This window comes from Schistocerca cancellata, chromosome 2, assembly GCF_023864275.1.
Source record: "Schistocerca cancellata isolate TAMUIC-IGC-003103 chromosome 2, iqSchCanc2.1, whole genome shotgun sequence".
NCBI classification, from domain to species: domain Eukaryota; kingdom Metazoa; phylum Arthropoda; class Insecta; order Orthoptera; family Acrididae; genus Schistocerca; species Schistocerca cancellata.
This window is the reverse complement of record NC_064627.1, coordinates 342,338,413-342,360,653: the sequence shown is the minus strand read 5'-3', so window position 1 is coordinate 342,360,653 and position 22,241 is coordinate 342,338,413. Positions and strand designations below refer to the sequence as shown.

The 22,241-nt window shown below is 41.6% G+C and overlaps 1 protein-coding gene across 2 annotated transcripts in view; it reads right to left on the bottom strand.

Annotated features, from left to right (window-relative positions):
* The window catches only part of LOC126161735 (DNA-directed RNA polymerase I subunit RPA2), a 248,276-nt gene that overhangs the window by 111,831 nt on the left and 114,204 nt on the right, over positions 1-22,241 (bottom strand). For both annotated transcript variants that reach the window (XM_049917771.1, XM_049917770.1), the window contains exon 12: positions 1,162-1,269. In XM_049917771.1, the coding sequence (XP_049773728.1) occupies positions 1,162-1,269 (108 nt within the window). The remainder of the gene's footprint in view (positions 1-1,161; positions 1,270-22,241) is intronic.

The following is a 22,241-nucleotide window of genomic DNA, read 5'->3' as shown; positions in this document are numbered from 1 at the left end:
ATGGGATGGATTTCCTGTATAAGCACTGCACTAAAATCGACCTCAGAACTCGGCGGGACATCACTTCATCTTGTCAGCAACTTACTGCTGCAAAGTTCCTCTCTGCAAAATGTGAACTAATTAAACTGCATGCATAAGCAGTCAGGTTCAGTCCATGTGATAAAGCATCGAAAGGTGCAAGGAAGCTACTATCGGTGTTTGCAGGAACAGATCTACCGGTAAATGTCTTATGTGTAGCTGCGCCACAGGGAGAAAATAATGAGTTGTATGAAGCAGGGTATTTTGTATGCAGGAGTATAGTACGCATGCAGTAAATCGACAGAGAGGAGGTAGTGCCCCTCAGTACTGATAATTTTGGGACTGAAGACGTGGCTTTGTCTAAAGAGTTGTTGGTCACCAATTTGGACATTCTAGAGGAAGAACATCTAGATGGAATGAATTCGGACCCTAGGCATATGCAAGCCATCAGTGTGACATTAATGAGAAAGTGAAACATCTGAAATGAACAGAGGAAGTAACAATGGAAGAATTACTATTACAATTTGAAGATGTGTTTAATCCTCATTGGTCTTTACCAGTAACCCCAGTGCCCCAAAACACAATCCCAACTGAGAATTAATTGCCTATGTACCGTAAGCCATACTGGGTACTCCATCACCTACAACTGGTGATGAAGGAGTTCATCAATCAACAATTATGCGATGATATTATTGATGAACATACCACCCTGTGGAGTGCACCGGTTGTGATTGTACCAAAGAAGAGGTCAGACAGAACAAATAAATATCAGTTTTGCTGCTATTACAGGTACCTAAACAGTCAGCAAGCCAGCCAGCAATGACAACCAGTACACTACACTGCATGTGCTGCAACTTCTAACAGTATCTGACATCCTCTGCCATGAGATTTCATGTAATAATATTTTAACATAAAGTTACAGAAATCTGATGAATAAATGATATGTTTCTCTTTTTCATTTACCTTCATTAAAGCTATAGTTCTTCAAAATATGTTTTCTGAAATGCTTTTCCAGGGATTTATTTTAATTTAATCTTTTCTGAGAGAGAGAGAGAGAGAGAGAGAGAGAGAGAGAGAGAGAGAGAGAGAGAGAGAATACTTATAAAAATGTGGCATATTTTTCTGGACAGCAAAAATTCTCACCTGGCACTGGTACATGTTTCGTGGACTCTGATTGCAGTCTGGCATAGGTATGAGGCATGCCAGATTGCTTAAGAAACTTGTAGTTGATACCTCCTGATGTGTTGTCACCTACAATCAAAATAGCACCATGTGAAACAGATAGCAACAAGTGCTACAAGAATGTCAGACATTCAGACAATAAACATTTAAGCATATAGAGCAAACAGTAAATTGTTACAAAACATTAAGCCTCAAGAACACAGAGGTCTTAAGATCTTCATGCCATTCAACATGAAATCGTTACTCTGTTCTAACATACGTTGCAAGAGTGGTGTCACAAAACAAATTTTCATTCTGCACACTATTTTACGGTTTGCAATTTGTGTGACGTAGTACTGCAAGTGCCAGAAACATGTGATGCCTTGCCAGCAAAACAAGACGAAGCTTCAAGAATATTATACACACAATATAACTTTGTCCTTTAGCAGGGACTGCTAGGAGTGTGAGCACAAAATCACTGTCTAGGAGATGAGCTGCTGCGTGAGGAGAGGTGTTAGGGAAACAAGCCCTACCTCTTTCTCACTGGGCAGACAGCTCAGTGCAAACAACATTCCATTCACAGTTTCTACTACAATGCTGCAGCACAGTATACTGTTTTGTCACTAACGTTGGCAACATGCGGAAACATTCCGCACCAGCCCGAAGTCATACAGCTTCCCCTTATTCCTTCACTCCCAGAGAAGAAACAAGTTACTTTGGGTGTGTAGTATAAAAACAGTGATAAACCTCCATAGAAAACTTAAGTTGAAGGTTGTAAACTGAACTAATCAGAAATATCTGCTTTTATCCTGATTAACAGAGCAAACACATGCACGAAACTATCAATAAAATATTATCGCACCAAAATCACATACAGTATGAATGTCTATTCAGATATTGTAGTTGTATGTAAGGATTAGTGTGAGGGCTGGTCTAAAACAACTATAGGCTCACATATATTGATAAAATTCACTGAGTTACAGATTTTTACCACACAATGCAAAAATTTTAAATGTTAAATGTCTATAATAACAGCTATAATGTATCAATACTGACAAGAAATGGTTTCCAGATCTGAAGTGTAGATCTGTAATCGGATTATACAGCATAAATCTCAGTCCTTCATTTTGTGCTGTAGTCTATGGATCAAAAATTACCAACTAATAAAGTCGTGTCCTGCACTGAATAGTTGCATGGAACAAAAATATGTCCAACATTACTTCTGGTAAATAAAACTATGATGTGGTTCTCAGACTGGGGTAAGTCTTTTTGATGCGATACTCCTCCAGGTGATGGTGAGTAAATTTTACAGTATATTTATTCCAGTAGCTTCTTCTTTTGATTCATTACACTGAGTGCACTCTATTACAGATATATTCACTTGTAAAAAAAAAATAAATCTGGAATTAACCCTGAAGCCTCAATGTCAATAGTATGTGAAGCTAAACACTGAATGATATGGGAGGTCTAAATACAAAGATCATTTCGCATATAATGCACAGGTTAGGAATGCTGAATTCTGGGTGATACAATAACAGTGAAAACACAAAAGTTGCAAATGAAGGCTTGAGAGAATGTCTGTCCTTGTTTCATCCAGTGTGTCCTCTAGTTTTGATGTAGAACTGTTACTGGTATGATACTAGATACTATGACTGCTGAATACAAAAAATAGTAGATTAAGACCAAAACTTTATTTTGCAAAAACCTGATAGAAATCCACGGTGTTACATGTCAAGTTTGTGGTGTGTTAACAGTGTACTACAGTACAGTTTCTCACTCATCTAACAATTTTTAATGACAACAGTGTCAGCTTAAACAATGTTCTAAGATGAAGAACAAGTTCTGGTTCTGCAAATTTAGCACGATGTGCTTTTTGATGTTCAGAATAATGAATCCTGTCTGTCGATCATTGTAATTTTCTGCTCTTCCATTGTCAACTAAATCTTTAAATTCTTTCTGCATGCTATTGCAATGTCATTTCATAGCAAATATGTAGTACCTGTTGCTTATGTAAATTCATCCCCCTCTTCTGTCATTCCTGCACATTTTAAAGCATTGTGAGAATCGATTTCTAGACACTCTCTTTCTGTGCAAACAGCCACTGGACATGTGAACACCCTTCACACCATGAACAAATAGTGAATGTTAAACAGCACTGGCAGTACAATTCTACCTAACTCAGAGAGTCGTACCAAACAAAAAACGCTACAATGCAATGCTAAATGAAACTTTGCACTGTTCCGTGTACATCTGAGAAGGACTGAGCAAAGTCTAGTAACAGGCCGGCTTTGGCATGGCTGCAGCCCCACACAAAGCATGTGTGAAGTTTGGCATGCCATGGCTGGCCCTGTTTTATGTGGTTGTGAAACCTGGATGACATCAGCAGAAACTGAAGAAGTAATCTGAGACTTTGGGAGGAAAATACTTCGAAAAATCTATGGACCTGTCTACAATGGAAGGAAAATGGGAATGAAGAATGAAAGATGAACTGTACCAGTGGTTTGGAAACCCCTAGATTGACCGATCCCTCCTTAACGGAGCCCTCCAATCTCAACCTGCTGGAAAACACCCAAGGGGATGTTCTGACCCCTCTTCTCTCTTTTTGAACCATAAACAGTACCAAAATTTAATTAAAATGTTGTTAATAAATCCAATTTTATGGAATTACTGCAAGTGTATTGGAGATTATATCTTCCGCCATTAAAAGCACAAAGTCAAGAGTGAAAGAATCAGTAAAAGTATTTTGCACTTAACTGATTTCTTGTAATTTGTAGTAAGTTCTTCTTTCCTTTGGCACAGTCATAATAAGTTAATGATTCCATCATGCAAAGCTGCAAAGAGGTGTGCAGGCTCTCTATATCCATACATTAAATCAATAATTCCACGAAGCAGGAACATATTTCTCTTTGAAATTAATTTATTTCACATTTAGCAGTTTGCAAAACTTAACACTCTTCTTAATGAGAACTGCTAACATATCATTGTTATATCTCACAACAACTTCAAAACTGCCTCCTCCTCAAGGCATTAGCCTCCTCCTCAAGACATTACACACACTCCAAGTGAACAAGAATAGTGATGTATCAGTTTCAGTACAAAGATATGTCCACATGATCGATATAATGAATATCCTTGGCCAAAGAATGATGATTTCATTAATATTTCATGAATGCAAAAAGAAATACAGTCTTCTATTGATTTTGTCTTTTGGAACAGTTGTGGAAAACAATATGATTATAAAACTAAATCTAAACATTCTCAACTGCGCAAATGAATAAAACTGTGAATTATATTAGAAATACAAAAATAATTATGTTCCTCATAAAACAGTTATTTTAAGTCAGCCTTATGCTTCACAAGTGTGTATTCACACATAGATAATAAACAATTTGCAATTTTGATCTCTTCAGATCATGTTGTGAATTATAATGTGTTGTGTTCTTCAATATTTGAAAAAAAAAAAAAAAAAAGGGCGGGGGGGGGGGGGGGTAGGTACATTGACCAGCTCCATTACATCGTCTAAGGACATGATGGAAGGATCAAGTACTAACAATCCACAATCTTTAAACAAGCAGAGCTGAAAGCTGCGGAAAATGAATCTACAGACCAGCGATGAAGAACTACTATCTTGCAGTAGCTATCTACTACATTATGACAGAATGATATCAAATGATATCCCTTGTTGATAGTGTTATGAAAAGCATAGTTGCTACTCACCACATAGTAGAGATGTTGAGTCACAAATTGGCACAACAAAAAGACCGTCTGAAGCTTTTGGTAAAAAAGGCTTTCAATGCACACTAACTCACTCACTCACTCTCTATCTCTTGCTCACACAACTGGCCGAAAGCTTCTGACTGACTTTTCTTGTGCCTATCTGCGACTTAGCATCTCCACTATATGGTGAGTAGCAACTATCCTTTTCATGTTGTTGTTGTGGTCTTCAGTCCAGAGACTGGTTTGATGCAGCTCTCTGTGCTACCCTATCCTGTACAAGCTGCTTCTCTCGAAGTACCTACTGCAACCTACATCCTTCTGAATTTGTTTAATGTATTCATCTCTTGGTCTCCCACCATGATTTTTACCCTCCAGTACTAAACTGGTGATCCCTTGATGCCTCCAAACACGTCCTACCAACCGATCCCTTCTTCTAGTCAAGTTGTGCCCCAAATTCCTCTTCTCCCCACTTCTATTCAATACCTCCTCATTGGTTACTTGAGCTACCCACCTAATCTTCAGCATTCTTCTGTAGCACCACATTTCGAAAGCTTCTATTCTCTTCTTGTCTAAACTATTTATCGTCCATGTTTCACTTCCATACATGGCTACACTGCACACGCATACTTTCAGAAATGACTTCCTGACATTTAAATCTATACTCAATGTTAACAAATTTCTCTTCTTCAGAAACGCTTTTCTTGCCATTGCCAGTCTACATTTTATATCCTCCCTACATCAACCATCATTAGTTATTTTGCTCCCCAAGTAGCAAAACTCATCTCCTAATCTAATTCCCTCAGCATCACCTGATTTAATTCGAATGCATTCCATTATCCTTGTTTTGCTTTCCTTAATGTTCATATTATATCCTCCTTTCAAAACACTGTCCATTCCATTGAACTGCTCTTCCAGGTCCTCTGACAGAATTACAATATCATTGGCGAACCTCAAAGTTTTTATTTCTTCTCCACAGATTTTAATTCCTACTCCGAATTTTTCTTTTGTTTCCTTTATTGCTTGCTCAGTATACAGATTGAATAATAATGGGTATAGGCAACAACCCTGTCTCACTCCCTTCCCAACCACTGCTTCCCTTTCATGTCCATCAACTCTTGTAATTGCCATCTGGTTTCTGTACAAATTGTAAATAGAGATTCGTTCCCTGTATTTGACCCCTGCCACCTTCAGGCTTTGAAAGAGAATATTACAGTCAACATTGTCAGAAGTTTTCTCTAATGCTAGAACGTAGGTTTGCCTTTGCTTAATCTCTCTTCTAAGATAAGTCATAGGGTCAATAGTGTCTCATGTGTTCAAACATTTCTATGGAATCCAAACTGATCTTCCCCTAGATCGGTTTCTAACCAGTTTTTCCATTCGTCTGTAAAGAATTAGTGTTAGTATCTTCGAGCCATGACTTATTAAACTGACAGTTCAGTAATTTTCATGCCCGTCAACACCTGCTTTCTTTGAGAGTGGAATTATTATATTCTTCTTGAAGTCTGAGGGTATTTTGCCTGTTTTATACGTCTTGTTCACCAGATGGTAGAGTTTTGTCATGGCTGGATTTCCCAAGGCTATCAGTAGTTCTAATGGAATGTTGTCTACTCCAGGAGCCTTGTTTCAACTCAGATCTTTCGGTGCTTTTCATAATATCGTCATATTCCATCTTGGATTTGTTTGATTTCCCTTTTTTATAGCAGTTTTTGTAATGTGTTCTTTTATAAATTTATTGTAGTGTGCATTTTTCATTTTCCTTCTGTTGAGTGGCTTTTTCTTTTGCTTTCTGCTGTAGGTCTTGAAAACTGCTGCAACGAAAATGGATTAATGTGTATGACTTCAAAAATTTTACTATTTGGTATCACCAATTTCTTCACACTCTCCAACCCTGCAAATTTAACACAAAGTGCTTTCTAATGTACAGAATAACGAATTCTGTCTGTCGATCGTCATAATTTTTTTACTCTTTCATTGTCAACTAAATCTTTAAATTCTTTCTGTATGGTATTGTAATGTCATTTCATATCAAATATGTAGCACCTGTTGCTTATGCAAATTCATCCCTCTCTTCAGTCATTTCCATACATTTTAAAGCATGGTGACGATAGACTCTTTTTGTGCAAACAGCCACTGGACCTGTAAGCATCCTTCACATCATGAACAAATAGTGAAGGTTAACCAGCACTGACAGTATGATTCTATTGAACTCAGAGAGCTGAACCAACCAAAAAATGCCACGTCGCAATGCCAAATGAAACGTCATGCTGTTCAGTGTACTTGTAAAGAAGGACTGAGTAAAGTTAATGCAATAAAGACACCACCCTTGTTCCAGCATTAAATCTTGAAGAAAAATATTGTAATTAGGTCCCTTTTGAGGTAACTATCATATCTGTACATTGCAATCCAATAGTGAATTGGCCTATGGTGAAGGGCCGCATAGCATACTGGTGTTCCCAAGATAGATACGAAAATGCTTTGTACAGAATTTACTTGAGTGTGATTCATATAATCTATCCCTGAATTCATTAATTGTGGTAAAATCATAATAAATTAGACCATAAACTATTTGAGGCACTGAGAACAATACAGGCCCCAATCACAGACACAAAGTTTCGAGAACAATAGATGATTGTGAAAATCAACTCTGTATAGGTCTGATAGTTTTCTAATATCCTATATTTCCTATGATAAAATAATGTACCCAGTTTATGCTATGAAATATTAATTAATATTTAGGATTATATTTACTAACATAGCTTCTTTAAAGATTTGTAAAGTTTATTGTTAATGTGAAATTAGAATCAGAACATAAAGAACAGATACTAAATGCACCACACACACAATTATGACCTATTCCAACACTTCATAGTCTTTTTTATCATCATTTTCAATAAGCACATTCTGTGTCATGAGGTTCAGATAACACTGAAATATACCTCCAATTATGAAGTACTACTACTGCATATGTGATGTATCCACTAAATTATGTTGCCAACCCTACATAACAATTGTGCAGCACAGAGCAACAAAAATATGCTTTGTGCTTTGGACCCATATGGAAATGAATATAAATAAGATTAGTGACACATCTTTCAATGAATGCTCATATATACTGTGTGGGCATACAGATACAGCTAAAGATAGGTTACCATAAGATCAACCAATGACATAAGCATGCACTCATGCTGAAGTCTCAGAATATATGATGGTGTGCTTTAGACCCTTATGGTTCACGCTGCCCCATTTGTACTCTTCAATTCAGTGACTTATGTGGACTAGACTTTAAAAATGACTGACTAACTATTAACATATCTTCCTTAATCAGAAATTCAAAGTGTAAGTGAGGGTAAGAAATTAATTACCTGAAGTAAGCTAAATTACTGACCCCCCACCCCCCTAAAAAAAAGCATATAGCAAATTCAAAATAGTACAAAATTTCTTCACACAAACACATACTAATTAATATTACTACCATTCAACGTAAAATGGTATGAACCCTAACCCAATTTTGTCATTTAATAAATTAAGTATACACAATCCATTACAAAATTATGCTAATTTATATGCCATAACATCTTAATTTATAAACTGTTCTTGGGTAGATATATTCATTGATTTAGATAATATTCTTAATCTTAACTTGTTCCGGGATGGCATTATTAAACCACTGCATGCTTCTCACAGTGGAATACTTCAAGAATGTTCCTTTTCCTCAAGCATTTTAATTACTAGTAGATTCTAATCGAAGTGCCATTTCCGGTGGACTCTCCAATTTGAACAAATTCTAACCGAAAACTGTCCAGAAAAAAATATGGTTTATCTGCACAAAGTACAAAGACCCCAATAACTCCTGCTAAATAGGTACTTCCTTATACAGGGTGTATACTCGGACAAGAAAAAAAAATTTCCGGATTTGTCCCGGATTTCCCAGTAAAAATTACACTTTCTCCCAGGTGAAAATACACTTTTTCCATGTCAAGTGACAGTATACTTTTCCTCGGAACTTATCAATCTTTTGAATGGTTATGGTTTTATACACCGGTGTAGAACTTCTTGGACCTTTAGAAAACCAAACTCAGTAAAAAAAAAGTTTTGGAAAGATCTTTGATGTGCAGCAACATGTACACTGCATATTTTCGCATTATGAAAGTGTAAATTTAAATTCCACCAAACACCACATGTACTTTCTGAAGCATTGAAATCAAGATTGCAATGCACTTTTGTAGCCAGTCATAGCTCGTCACGCGATCTTGCCAGCCGATGACAGTGGATCTTCTACAGCTGTAGGATATGTGATGTAGTCAGCCAATAGCAATATCACTGTTAAGTAGCGCGTACACACAAATAGGAAAGGTTAATGGTGTAAATTAACATACGCAACGTTACTACAAGAAAAGCCAAGCTTTCACATACAATATTGGTCTCGACGATTAATAAGCTGAAAGATAAGCTAAGCTCTCACACATAATGTTGATCTTCTTTGCACGTGTTACACTTTAAGGTACACAACACAAATGTGTCAGTAAAATTTTTTAATAAAGACATAAATGTCTGATCTTCTGAGCTCGAAATTTATCTAAATGTACATCCTCAAAGACTTGATTTTTAAATGAGAGTCAAATGCTCTGTGATTTAAGAAATGCATCGTACAGTCTTGCACATAATTCACCTTGCATAAAAGGAAACTTACTTTGAAAGTAATGCTTTTCGAACAACGATTCGCAATAATTTCCTGTGACCTGTTAGAAATAGGGTAGTTTCAGTAGTTGCCAGAGAGCGCCAGAAACAGGCGTCACTGCACTTGTGCAGCTATGATGATGCAGGAAGCCCGTATGTTTGTAGGTGTAAAACATTAAAAGATCTTACACTATGTCATAAAAGAAACAAGACATCAGAGGATACTCCAAGAACATCGGAATTTCGTGAACCATACTAAAATGCGTAATTCAGCTTTAAGTGCTCATTCGTATGTCCAGATTCGGATGTAAATTTTCTCGAGTACCGGTACTGTATGTTTGGTTCTTTACTATGGCATAATTCCATACGTGCTAGAAAATGAAAACATGCACTTTTGAAATGCAGTGAACAGTTGAAACTAGCCCATAGTATGGAATTAAACACTTAGTTTCAAATAAATTGACTGCCCCAACAAAAAAGATTAATAAAAGCCAAATTTCTTTAGCAAACCGACAAAAATAACTTCATTGTTCTGCAAGGCGATTAATGCATTAATGCTTCACTGTCAGAATAGTGGAGATAAAACCTGAAACTAATTATATATTTTAGCCTCCCGTAATTATGCAAATGTATTTTAATTCATTTGATGGCTCACGGCCATATATATCCGTTTTGTTTCCATTTAATGTGAGAGCAATAAATGAAGAGGAAACAGCAAAATCGCTAAACGTAAACATGGGTCACGTGGAGACTCTCCACTACAACTCAGAATGCTCCGTGGATCAGCCATGGATCTCCGATATTTCCAAACCGGGGCAATATTAGATAGTGGCGCCCAACCACATGTCAGTAGCCAGAAGCGGGAGAAGGTGCTTCTCACACGCGACTCAACTTCACATGCACAAGAGCACCCCACAATTGCTCAAATGAATCAAAAGTAAACAGTTGTGATGTCATGCTCATCGGAGGCAATTTGTTGTTAGGAAGCATTGCATAGTCTTCCCAAAGCCTTTGATATACTTTGCAGTTGGCAAACGCTTGTATGAGTACTCTGTTTTATTGTTGTATATGGCGTATTTCCTTTGCAACTTAAATTTTATTTTCGTTTTTTTTTTTCTCTCTCGTTTATGTTTTGTTGCTGCAGTATTATTCTGCAGAAGTGGGATACAGTAATATCCTTTGTTAGAGTTGTGGTTCTTACCCATCAAAATCACAAAATTTTAACTGAAAACTAAAACAATGAAAAATTCCCAGAATTCTGAAAAATTCCCGGGTTTATCCAGGTTTTCTCCCAGATGAAAAAATTCCCGGGTTTTTGCCGGATCTCCCGGTTGTCCCGGGTCGTATACACCCTGTTATAGCAAGGACAGAAAGGGTTCTTCCTTGCACATAGCATGAAGGGTACTAATATCAAGATAGATATTTGTAGATTCTCCATAAGTCCCCAATCCTTTACATAATATTAATCTACACCACTTAGGTTCTTACCAATAAAGGGTAATAATAATAGTAATAATAATAATAATATAGGTTTGTTTCTTGACCTCAATAGTAGTGTCCCAGTTCCTCATCGATCTTAGCATCATTCTGCCCACTATAATAACACCCCCCCCCCCCCCCACACACACACACACACACACACACACACACACACACACACACACACTCAAACCTACTACTAATAACTTATATTCTTTCCCACTATGAAGTTCATCTAAACACTTCTCTTCATGTAGCAGTCCCCAACAGTTAATAAGACAATTGTACCCATGAAACTTCCAAAACAAATATAGACAACTGTATCTATGAAACTCCCAAAAGAAATATATTCTTAAGTCATTCCAATGTATACTTCAGTACTTAAATTTTGAAACTGGGCACACTGGTTCCTTGGTAAGACTTTTCAAAATAACTGTCACATTCTTTACAAATGACCAGTAATTCTACATTAAATTCTTTAATACTTATTGACAGCATTGGTGCATCACATCCAGTAGTAATTCTAGTCTCTATAAGTGTGTATATTACACACATGTATGCCAGTGGGGATGTTTTCCACTCTCCGAAGTATCTCAACATTAGTTAATGATAAGTGGCACACTCCTAGTAATTACAGATGACAATAAGTTCTCTGAATATATCTAACTGAAGTTCTATTTCACTGATATCTAATGTAATAGTTTCTACTTTCTAAACTCTACTACATTCTAAAATACTTTCTGTGTTTATTATTTCTTCTTCATTTACTTGAACATCCTGTACCAAAACAATACTACAATGTTCAATACTGTTGCCAAACTTATCTTTTAGTAAAGCTAAATAATCATCGAAATCTTGTACCTAGTTTTAAATCTCATACCTTATTTTCTCCGAAGTATAAAGTACTCTATATACTGCCAATCCTTTCATTTAACTGAGAACTTATTTCACTAAATGTCTGATCGATAATAGAAAACCTGTTGTCTATCAGAGAACATCTGTCATCAATTGAGAAAATCTCTCGTCCATTTGAGAAAATTTGTCATCATTGTGTAAAGACTGCCATGAAAGCGCTCACGTTAAATCTGTTGACTGCTCTGCAATCACAGCTGCATTATTGTTTCTAAAGAAATATTTTTCCCTATGAGAGCCATTGTTAATCTTCTAGTAAGCACTAAAATAAACTGACAAAAACTGTTATTATAAACTAACTAATAAAATGTTATTTAGCTTTACCTTTCAATAATGAATTAAATTCCCTCCACTAGTTTTATTTTGAAATCAAACTTACTTTGATAAATTGGTATCGTAAATATGTACATGTAACTACTTCACTCTATTAAGTGACAAAATCAATTGCAATTAAGACATCACTTCACAGTGTATTGTATCTTAAAAGAAGATAACCAATCAGATTTTAATACAGCAGACACTGTTGATATACTGTCTGCAAATTGGCAGCTGCATCTCATCTGCTGCTGTTTCCTGCCCCTGTGATAATTGCTACATTGACTGCGAAAAGTACAGGCTGACTGTGTCATGTTGGAGTAGTTTTTATTGTACCTTGCAAGCTGCCAATCTATACATGTTGTTTGGTAATGTGCAATGGTATCATATTCTTCTTGTTTATTTCCTAAACAAGTTGTTGAATTCTGTCATCAAGAAAATTCAGTACTCTTTCTTCTTTGTAGACTGTAATAAATACTGAAAAATTATTTTCAGTTAAATTATGTGGCACTTAATAACTTCTTAATGCCTTAAACAAACATTTGTATCACTTCCAATTATTGTTTGTTAGTACAGAAGGTAAATATTATATACACCAAAAAAACACTATGTAATCACAATTTTTCAGTATTAATATCAATACAGCCTCTTAAATCATTTCAGATTCAATGTAAAGACCAATATTCAGTTGCACTTTTCATTAGGTTTTATCACAAAGTCTTCAGTTTCTTTTATTCCATGGAGTTGTCTATTCTTGTTCATTGTCCGAAAGCACTTACATATGCAATGATGATGTTTTCACTCTTTAAATATCTTCTACAATTAATAAAATACTCTTCAGTCTTAATAAATCTGTAACAGGATTGAAATCCAGACATAAAAGCATAATAATTCTTGTATCAATTCTTGATGGAATCACATATTAAATTCCTGTAACAAAATTCTTCGTAGTCACTTTCTTCTCGTATTTTGAGTTTCAATTTTCTCCAGATTCGTATCTAATTCCAGGATCACCCCATGACATGTTTCCAATGAATGTCCACTAGATTCAGTAAGAAGTGTACATTTATTGTGTGAATTTATACAACATGCACTCAGTGAGGGGTCTCAATACAACTGAACTTAATTGCAGATATTCTTCAGAAACTCTTTGATAGACATTGTTGGTGAAGTTTGACACTGCCTTCTCCAGAGCCCCATTCAGCATCCACATTGTGTTATAAGCACCTTGATGTAACTGTTGTGATATAAAGGCATCTGCCGCATGGCTACCCAAGGAATACCTCAGACAAACTAATACAACAACTCAAACATATATGTACTAATACATAATACCATATGCAAAATATGGACTTGCACACTATTATAGAATTAATAAATGACACGATTACTCATCTCATAAGTCTCCTTGAAAAGAAGCCACTCAATGTAAAGTTGTTGCAGGTGAGCCTTAAAAGGTCTATTCACAAAAGCATCCATTACTTGAAGTTGCGAGGTCATGCCACCAACAATTATTAACAGGTTCATGTTGTTCTTTGCTATATAATATTCTAAGCTTCCTAGGTGAGTCTATGAATGAGATAAAATCATTGTTCAAGTCAGTAAGCATTATCACTTGTCAGTAAAATTGTCCGTCTTGATCACTAGTTTAAAAAAAGTGCTGGCAGGTCGATAGACACACAAACAAACACAAACATACACACAAAATTCAAGCTTTCGCAACCAACCATTGCTTCGTCAGGAAGAAGGGAAGGAGAGGGAAAGACGAAGGGTGTGGGTTTTAAGGGAGAGGGTAAGGAGTCATTCCAATCCCGGGAGCGGAAAGACTTACCTTAGGGGGAAAAAAGGACAGGTATAAACTCGCACTCGCACACGCACACACACACGCACACACACACACACACACACACACACATATCCATCCGCACATACACAGACACAAGCAGACATTTGTAAAGGCAAAGAGTTTGGGCAGAGAGAGGATATACTGAAGGGCAAGTTCCCATCTCCGGAGTTTCGACAGGTTGGTGTTAGTGGGAAGTATCCAGATAACCCGGACGGTGTAACACTGTGCCAAGATGTGCTGGCCGTGTACCAAGGCATGTTTAGCCACAGGGTGATCCTCATTACCAACAAACACTGTCTGCCTGTATCCATTCATGCGAATGGACAGTTCGTTGCTGGTCATTCCCACATAGAAAGCTTCACAGTGTAGGCAGGTCAGTTGGTAAATCACGTGGGTGCTTTCACACGTGGCTCTGCCTTTGCTCGTGTACACCTTCCGGGTTACAGGACTGGATTAGGTGGTGGTGGGAGGGTGCATGGGACAGGTTTTACACCGGGGGCGGTTACAAGGGTAGGAGCCAGAGGGTAGGGAAGGTGGTTTGGGGATTTCATAGGGATGAACTAAGAGGTTACGAAGGTTAGGTGGACGGCGGAAAGACACTCTTGGTGGAGTGGGGAGGATTTCATGAAGGATGGATCTCATTTCAGGGCAGGATTTGAGGAAGTCATATCCCTGCTGGCGAGCGCCACATTCAGAGTCTGATCCAGTCCCGGAAAGTATCCTGTCACAAGTGGGGCACTTTTGTGGTTCTTCTGTGGGAGGTTCTGGGCTTGAGGGGATGAGGAAGTGGCTCTGGTTATTTGCTTTTTTACCAGTTCGGGAGGGTAGTTGCGGGATACGAAAGCTGTTTTCAGATTGTTTGTGTAATGGTTCAGGGATTCCGGACTGGAGCAGATTCGTTTGCCACGAAGACCTAGGCTGTAGGGAAGGGACCGTTTGATGTGGAATGGGTGGCAGCTGTCATAATGGAGGTACTGTTGCTTGTTGGTGGGTTTGATGTGGACGGACGTGTGAAGCTGGCCATTGTACAGGTGGAGGTCAACGTCAAGGAAAGTGGCATGGGATTTGGAGTAGGACCAGGTGAATCTGATGGAACCAAAGGAGTTGAGATTAGAGAGGAAATTCTGGATTTCTTCTTCACTGTGAGTCCAGATCATGAAAATGTCATCAATAAATATGTACCAAACTTTGGGTTGGCAGGCCTGGGTAACCAAGAAGGCTTCCTCTAAGCGATCCATGATTAGGTTGGTGTACGAGGGGGCCATCCTGGTACCCATGGCTGTTCCCTTTAATTGTTGGTATGTCTGGCCTTCGAAAGTGAAGGAGTTGTGGGTCAGGATGAAGCTGGCTAAGGTAATGAGGAAAGAGGTTTTAGGTAGCGTGGCAGGTGATCGGCGTGAAAAGAAGTGCTCCATCGCAGCAAGGCCCTGGACGTGTGGAATATTTGTGTATAAGGAAGTGGCATCAATGGTTACAAGGATGGTTTCCGGGGGTAACAGACTGGGTAAGGATTCCAGGCGTTCTAGAAAGTGGTTGGTGTCTTTGATGAAGGATGTGAGACTGCATGTAATGGGTTGCAGGTGTTGATCTAAGTAGGCAGAGATACGTTATGTGGGGGCTTGGTAACCAGCTACAATGGGGCGGCCGGGATGATTGGGTTTGTGAATTTTAGGAAGAAGGTAGAAGGTAGTGGTGCGGGGTGTTGGTGGGGTCAGGAGGTTGATGGAGTCAGGTGAAAGGTTTTGTAGGGGGCCTAAGGTTCTGAGGATTCCTTGAAGCTCCGCCTGGACATCAGGAATGGGATTACCTTGGCAAACTTTGTAAGTAGTGTTGTCTGAAGGCTGGCGCAGTCCCTCAACCACATACTCCTGACGATCAAGTACCAGGGTCGTGGAACCCTTGTCCACCGGAAGAATGACGATGGATCGGTCAGGCTTCAGATCACGGATGGCCTGTGCTTCAGCAGTGGTGATGTTGGGAGTAGGATTAAGGTTTTTTAAGAAGGATTGAGAGGCAAGGTTAGAAGTCAGAAATTCCTGGAAAGTTTGGAGAGGGTGATTTTGAGGAAGAGGAGGTGGGTCCCGCTGTGATGGAGGACGGAACTGTTCCAGGCAGGGTTCAATTTGGATAGTGTCTTGGGGAGTTGGATAATTAGGAGTAGGATTAGGATCATTTTTCTTTTGTGGCAAAGTGATATTTCCAGCAGAGAGTACGGGTGTAGGACAATAAATCTTCGACAAGGGCTGTTTGGTTGAATCTGAGAGTGGTGCTGAAGGTGAGGCCTTTGGATAGGACAGAGGTTTCGGAAAACTACTGAATTAGGGTGTTGTGGTTCCAGATTGTGTTGATTGGAATTTTGAGGTTTTGGGGGGAGTGGAGCTGGAAGTGGGAGATTGAGTAGATGGGAGAGACTGGATCTGTGTGCAATGAGAGGAGGTTGAGGTTTGCTGGAAAGGTTGTGAAGGGTGAGTGAGTTGCCTTTCCGGAGGTGGGAAACCAGGAGATTGGATAGTTTTTTGAGGTGAAGGGTGGCATGCTGTTCTAATTGGCGGTTGGCCTGTAGGAGGATGCTCTGAATAGCCGGTGTGGATGTGAGAGAGGAAAGACTGAGGACTTTTATTAAGGATAGGAGTTGACGGGTGTTTTCATTGGCTGAGTTGATGTGTAGGTGGGTGAGGGCAATGGATTGTTCAGTTTGGAACTGGTATAGGGACTGATGGAAAGAAGGGTTACAGCCACAGACGGGAACTTTAAGTGTGAGGCCTTTGGGGGTAATGCCAAATGTCAGACAAGCTTGAGAAAATAAAATATGGGAGTGTAATCTGGCTAGGGCAAAGGCATGTCTGCGGAGGGAATGTAAATAAAACTTAATGGAGTCGTTGTGGGGATGGTGTGAGGGTGACATGGTATTAGAAGGTGGAAAGTGTAACATGAGGCTGAAATGAAAATGAAAATAAAAATATAAATATATGGGGAGAGATAAAGGGGAACTGCTGTATGGCAGATTCGGTAATGAGGAGAAGGTGAATACAAAGTAAAACTACTTGCAAAAACAGAAAGAGAAAATAAGATGACAGGAAAGATTCCGAAATGCAACAGTGACAATAACAAACGTAATTGTTGGGTTCAAATTAATGATATGAATATAATAGAGGGAAACATTCCACGTGGGAAAAATATATCTAAAAACAATTTTTTTTTTTTTTTTTTGTGGTTTTAGGGCACACAACTTCAATGGTCATTAGCGCCCTGACGACATTAAGAATGCACCGCGAGGCACAAGTTTAAAACAACAACTAAAAGGGAAAACACGATAAAAGTCAGACTGACAGGCATAGGATTAAAAACAGCATCATCAAATGTCCTTAGTGAGGTTTGTCAAATCAATAAAACGAAGAACACGAGCAGCTGCTCGTGGGTCATCCGCTAAAACGGCATCTAAAGTACATGGCAGGTTAAGATCAAGACGCAGTGCGTTAAAATCCGGACACGACATTAAAATGTGGCAGACCGTCAGCAATTGCCCACATGGGCAGAATGGCGCCGGCGCAGCCATCAGCAGATGGCGATGGCTGAACCGGCAGTGTCCAATTCTTAACCGGGCCAAAACTACCTCCTCCCGCCGAGAAGGGCGTGAGGAGGACGACCAAGCCACAGGAAGAGGTTTTAAGGCCCGAAGCTTGTTGGCTGTAAGGGCAGCCCAATCGGCATGCCACAGCGATAAAATGCGCCGACAAATAACCCTGCTAAAATCTGACGAAGGGACACAACAAGAAGCTGTCCGAGGCTGGAGGACCGCAGCCTTGGCCGCGGCATCTGCAGCTTCGTTCCCAGGGATACCGACATGGCCAGGGACCCACATAAAGCTAACCAGAGAACCGACGTCCACCAGCTGCCGAAGAGAGCGTTGGATCCGGTGCACGAAAGGGTGAACCGGATACGGATCACTGAGACTCTGGATGGCGCTCAGGGAGTCGGAGCAGATGACATAAGCAGAATGTCGGTGGCGGCAGATGTAAAGAACAGCCTGGTAGAGGGCAAAGAGCTCAGCTGTGAAGAACGAACAATGGCCATGGAGCCGGTATTTGAAACTTTGTGCCCCGACAATAAAGGAACACCCGACCCCGTCATTGGTCTTAGAGCCATCTGTATAAATGAAAGTCATGTTGATGAACTTCGAACGAAGTTCCAAAAAACGGGAGTGGTAGACCGAACCGGGGGTAACCTCTTTTGGGAGCGAGCTGAGGTCAAGGTGAACACGGACCTGAGCCTGGAGGGGGGCGTGTGGCTCTCGCCCACTCGAAAGGTTGCAGGGAGTGAACAATTAAGGTGTTGAAGGAGGCGACGAAAGCGAACTCCAGGGGGTAACAGGGCAGAGACATACAACCCGTATTGACGGTCGAGAGAGTCGTCAAAAAAGGAACGATAAGATGGATGGTCGGGCATTGACAGTAGCCGACAGGCATACCGACAAAGCAGTATATCGCGCCGGTAGGTGAGTGGCAATTCGCCAGCGTCAGCATGAAGACTCTCTAACGGGACTAGTATAAAATGCTCCGATCGCAAGTCGTAAACCCCGATGTTGTATGGAGTTGAGGCGGCGTAAGGTGGATGGCCGTGCAGAGGAGTATACGAAGCTGCCATAATCCAGCTTGGAGCGGACGATCGACCGATATAGACGAAGTAGGACGGTTCGATCCACTCCCCACGACATACCACTGAGAACACGGAGGACATTTAAAGAACGGGTACAACGGGCGGCCAAATATGACACATGTGGAGACCAGCTAAGTTTCCTGTCAAATGTAAGGCTTAAAAATTTGGTTGTCTCCATGATTGGGAGAGCAACGGGACCGAGTTGTAAGGACGGTGGGAGAAACTCTTTGTAGCGCCAGAAGTTAATACAGACCGTCTTCTCGGCAGAAAAACGGAAGCCATTGGCGACACTCCAGGAGTAAAGACGGTCAAGAGAACGCTGAAGACAGTGCTCCAGGACACGTGTACACTGCGCGCTGCAATAGATGGTAAAATCGTCCACGAAAAGGGAGCCTGAAACATCAGCTGGGAGGCAATCCATGATTGGATTCATCGCGATGGCGAAGAGAGCGACGCTCAAAACTGAGCCCTGTGGCACCCCATTCTCCTGGCGAAAGGTGTCGGACAGGACAGAACCCACACGTACCCTGAACTGTCGATCCATTAAAAAGGAACGAATAAAAAGAGGGAGGCGACCGCGAAGGCCCCATGTATGCATGGTGCGGAGAATGCCCGCCCTCCAACAGGTGTCGTAAGCCTTCTCCAAATCAAAGAACACAGCCGCGGTCGGGCGCTTCCGCAAGAAGTTATTCATAATGAAGGTCGACAAGGTAACCAGATGGTCAACAGCAGAGCGGCGCCTACGAAATCCACATTGTACATTGGTAAGTAGGCGTCGAGACTCGAGCAGCCAAACCAATCGAGAGTTAACCATTCGCTCCATCACTTTACAGACACAGCTGGTAAGCGAGATAGGTCGATAACTGGAAGGCAAGTGCTTGTCCTTCCCTGGCTTAGGAATCGGGACAACAATAGACTCGCGCCAGCATGCGGGAACATGTCCCTCAATCCAGATGCGATTGTATGTACGAAGAAGAAAACCTTTACCCGCAGGAGAAAGGTTCTTCAGCATCTGAATATGAATAGAATCAGGCCCTGGAGCGGAGGACCGTGATCGGCCAAGTGCGTTTTCGAGTTCCCGCATGGTGAATGGGGCATTATAACTTTCACAATTCGAGGAGCGGAAGTTAGGTGGCCTAGCCTCCTCTGCCTGTTTGCGGGGGAGGAAGGCAGGGTGGTAATGAGCGGAGCTCGAAACCTCTGCGAAAAAGTGGCCGAAGGCATTGGAGACAGCCTCAGGGGTCACAAGGACGTCATTCGTGACCTTCAAGCCAGAAACTGGTGAGTGGACCTTAGTGCCAGATAGCCGGCGCAGGCTACCCCAGACAACAGAAGAAGGAGTAAAACTGTTGAAGGTGCTTGTGAAAGCAGCCCAGCTGGCTTTCTTGCTTTCTTTAATAATACGACGACACTGAGCACGTAATCGTTTATAATTGATACAATTCGCCACTGTAGGGTGGCGTTTAAAGGTGCGTAAAGCACGTCGACGAGCACGTAAAGCTTCTCTACATGCTGCGGACCACCAGGGGACCGGTACGCGACGTGGAGAAGAAGTAGGGTGAGGGATGGAATATTCAGCAGCAGCGAGAATGACTTCCGTGAGGTGTGCGACCTGACGATCGCAGCTTGTGAAGGTTTGATCCTGAAAGGTCGCCCTGGAAGAGAAGAGCCCCCAGTCTGCCTTGGAGATGGTCCAACTAGAGGAGCACGGAGAGGGGGTATGCTGCAGGAGATGGATAACACACGGGAAGTGGTCGCTCGAATATGTATCAGCAAGTGCATACCACTCAAACCGGCGTGCAAGTTGGGGAGTACATATAGAGAGGTCTAAATGGGAATAGGTGTGAGATGTGTCCGAAAGAAAAGTAGGGGCGCCAGTATTGAGGCAGACAAGATTGAGCTGGTTGAAAAGGTCTGCTAACAAGGAGCCCCTCGGGCAGGATGCTGGAGAGCCCCAAAGGGGATGGTGGGCATTGAAGTCTCCAGTTAACAAAAATGGTGCAGGTAGCTGAGCAATAAGTTGCATCATGTCTTCCCTGGTAACGGCAGATGACGATGGAGTGTAAACGGTACAAATGGAAAACGTAAAAGTGGGGAGAGTAATGCGGATGGCAACTGCCTGCAGGCCGGTGTGCAACATGATGGGATCGTAGTAAATATCACCCCGGACCAGCAACATAACCCCTCCATGAGCTGGGATACCTACCACAGGGGGTAGGTCAAAACGCACAGAGGTGTAGTGTGCCAAGGCAATTTGATCGCATGGGCGTAGCTTCGTTTCCTGGAGGGCTACGACGAGCGGACGGTGCAAGCGGAGCAGCAACTTTAAGTCCTCTCGGTTGGAGCGAATGCTGCGAATATTCCAGTGAATAAGTGCCATCGTAAGAAAAGGAAGATGAAAGAAGGGGTCACCTCGAAGGCCGCTGAGGGCCTGGCTTCGAGCGAGCACTGCCGCCGCTATCAGTAGGCGGACAGTCATCGTCCATTGGGTCTATAGGTTCATCGGCCATCTTGGGAGGATGGCCGGGAGGGGGAGCTTCCTCCGCCGGTGAACGGCCAGATGTTCAGCTACCAGCGGTGCGGCCAGGCGAAACGGATGACGGCCTGGAGCGGCAACCGCTGGGTGGCGCAGGAGAAGAAATGCGCCGTGGCGGAAAAGGAGAACTGTGCTTCCTATGAGCCTTTTTGGAAGGACGTTTGGTGGAAGTACCGGTCGAAGGCTGGGAGGTCGAGGTACGTAGGAAGTCTGCACGGGATGGTTCCTTCTTGAAGGCCCGTGCATCTGACTTCGGGGTCTTCGTCTTAGCAGAAGCTGATGAAGGGGCTGGTGTCTGTGGGGTGATGGGAGGAAGAGGAGACGTCGACCGCGCGATCTTAGCACTGGCCGAACGGACGACCGTGGTGCTGAAGGTCAGATCGCATGTCTGGGTTGCTACCTCCCTGGTAGTCCGAGGAGAGGCGAGGACAGTACTGTATTTCCCCGCTGGGAGCAGCGCGGGCTTCCTACTAGCCAATAGCTTGCGAGCAGCCGAGGTAGACACTTTCTCTTTGACCCGAATTTCTTGGATACAGCGTTCTTCCTTATAGACAGGACAGTCACGGGAGGATTCGGCATGGTCACCCTGACAGTTCACACGAGGAGACGGAGGTGGACAGTCACCCTCATGGGCATCCCTGCCACAAGTGACACATTTAGCCGCATTGGAACAAGACTGTCGAGTGTGATTGAAACGCTGACACTGGTAGCAGCGCGTAGGTGTCGGGACATAGGGGCGAACAGAAATAACCTCGTAGCCCGCCTTGATGCGCGATGGCAGCTTAACACTATCGAAGGTCAAGAAAAGTGTCCGGGTCGGTACAAGGTCATTGTTGACCTTTTTCATGACCCTATGGACAGCCGTCACGCCCTGCTCAGCGAGGAAAGATTGAATCTCCTCGTCAGTCAATCCGTCGAGGGAGC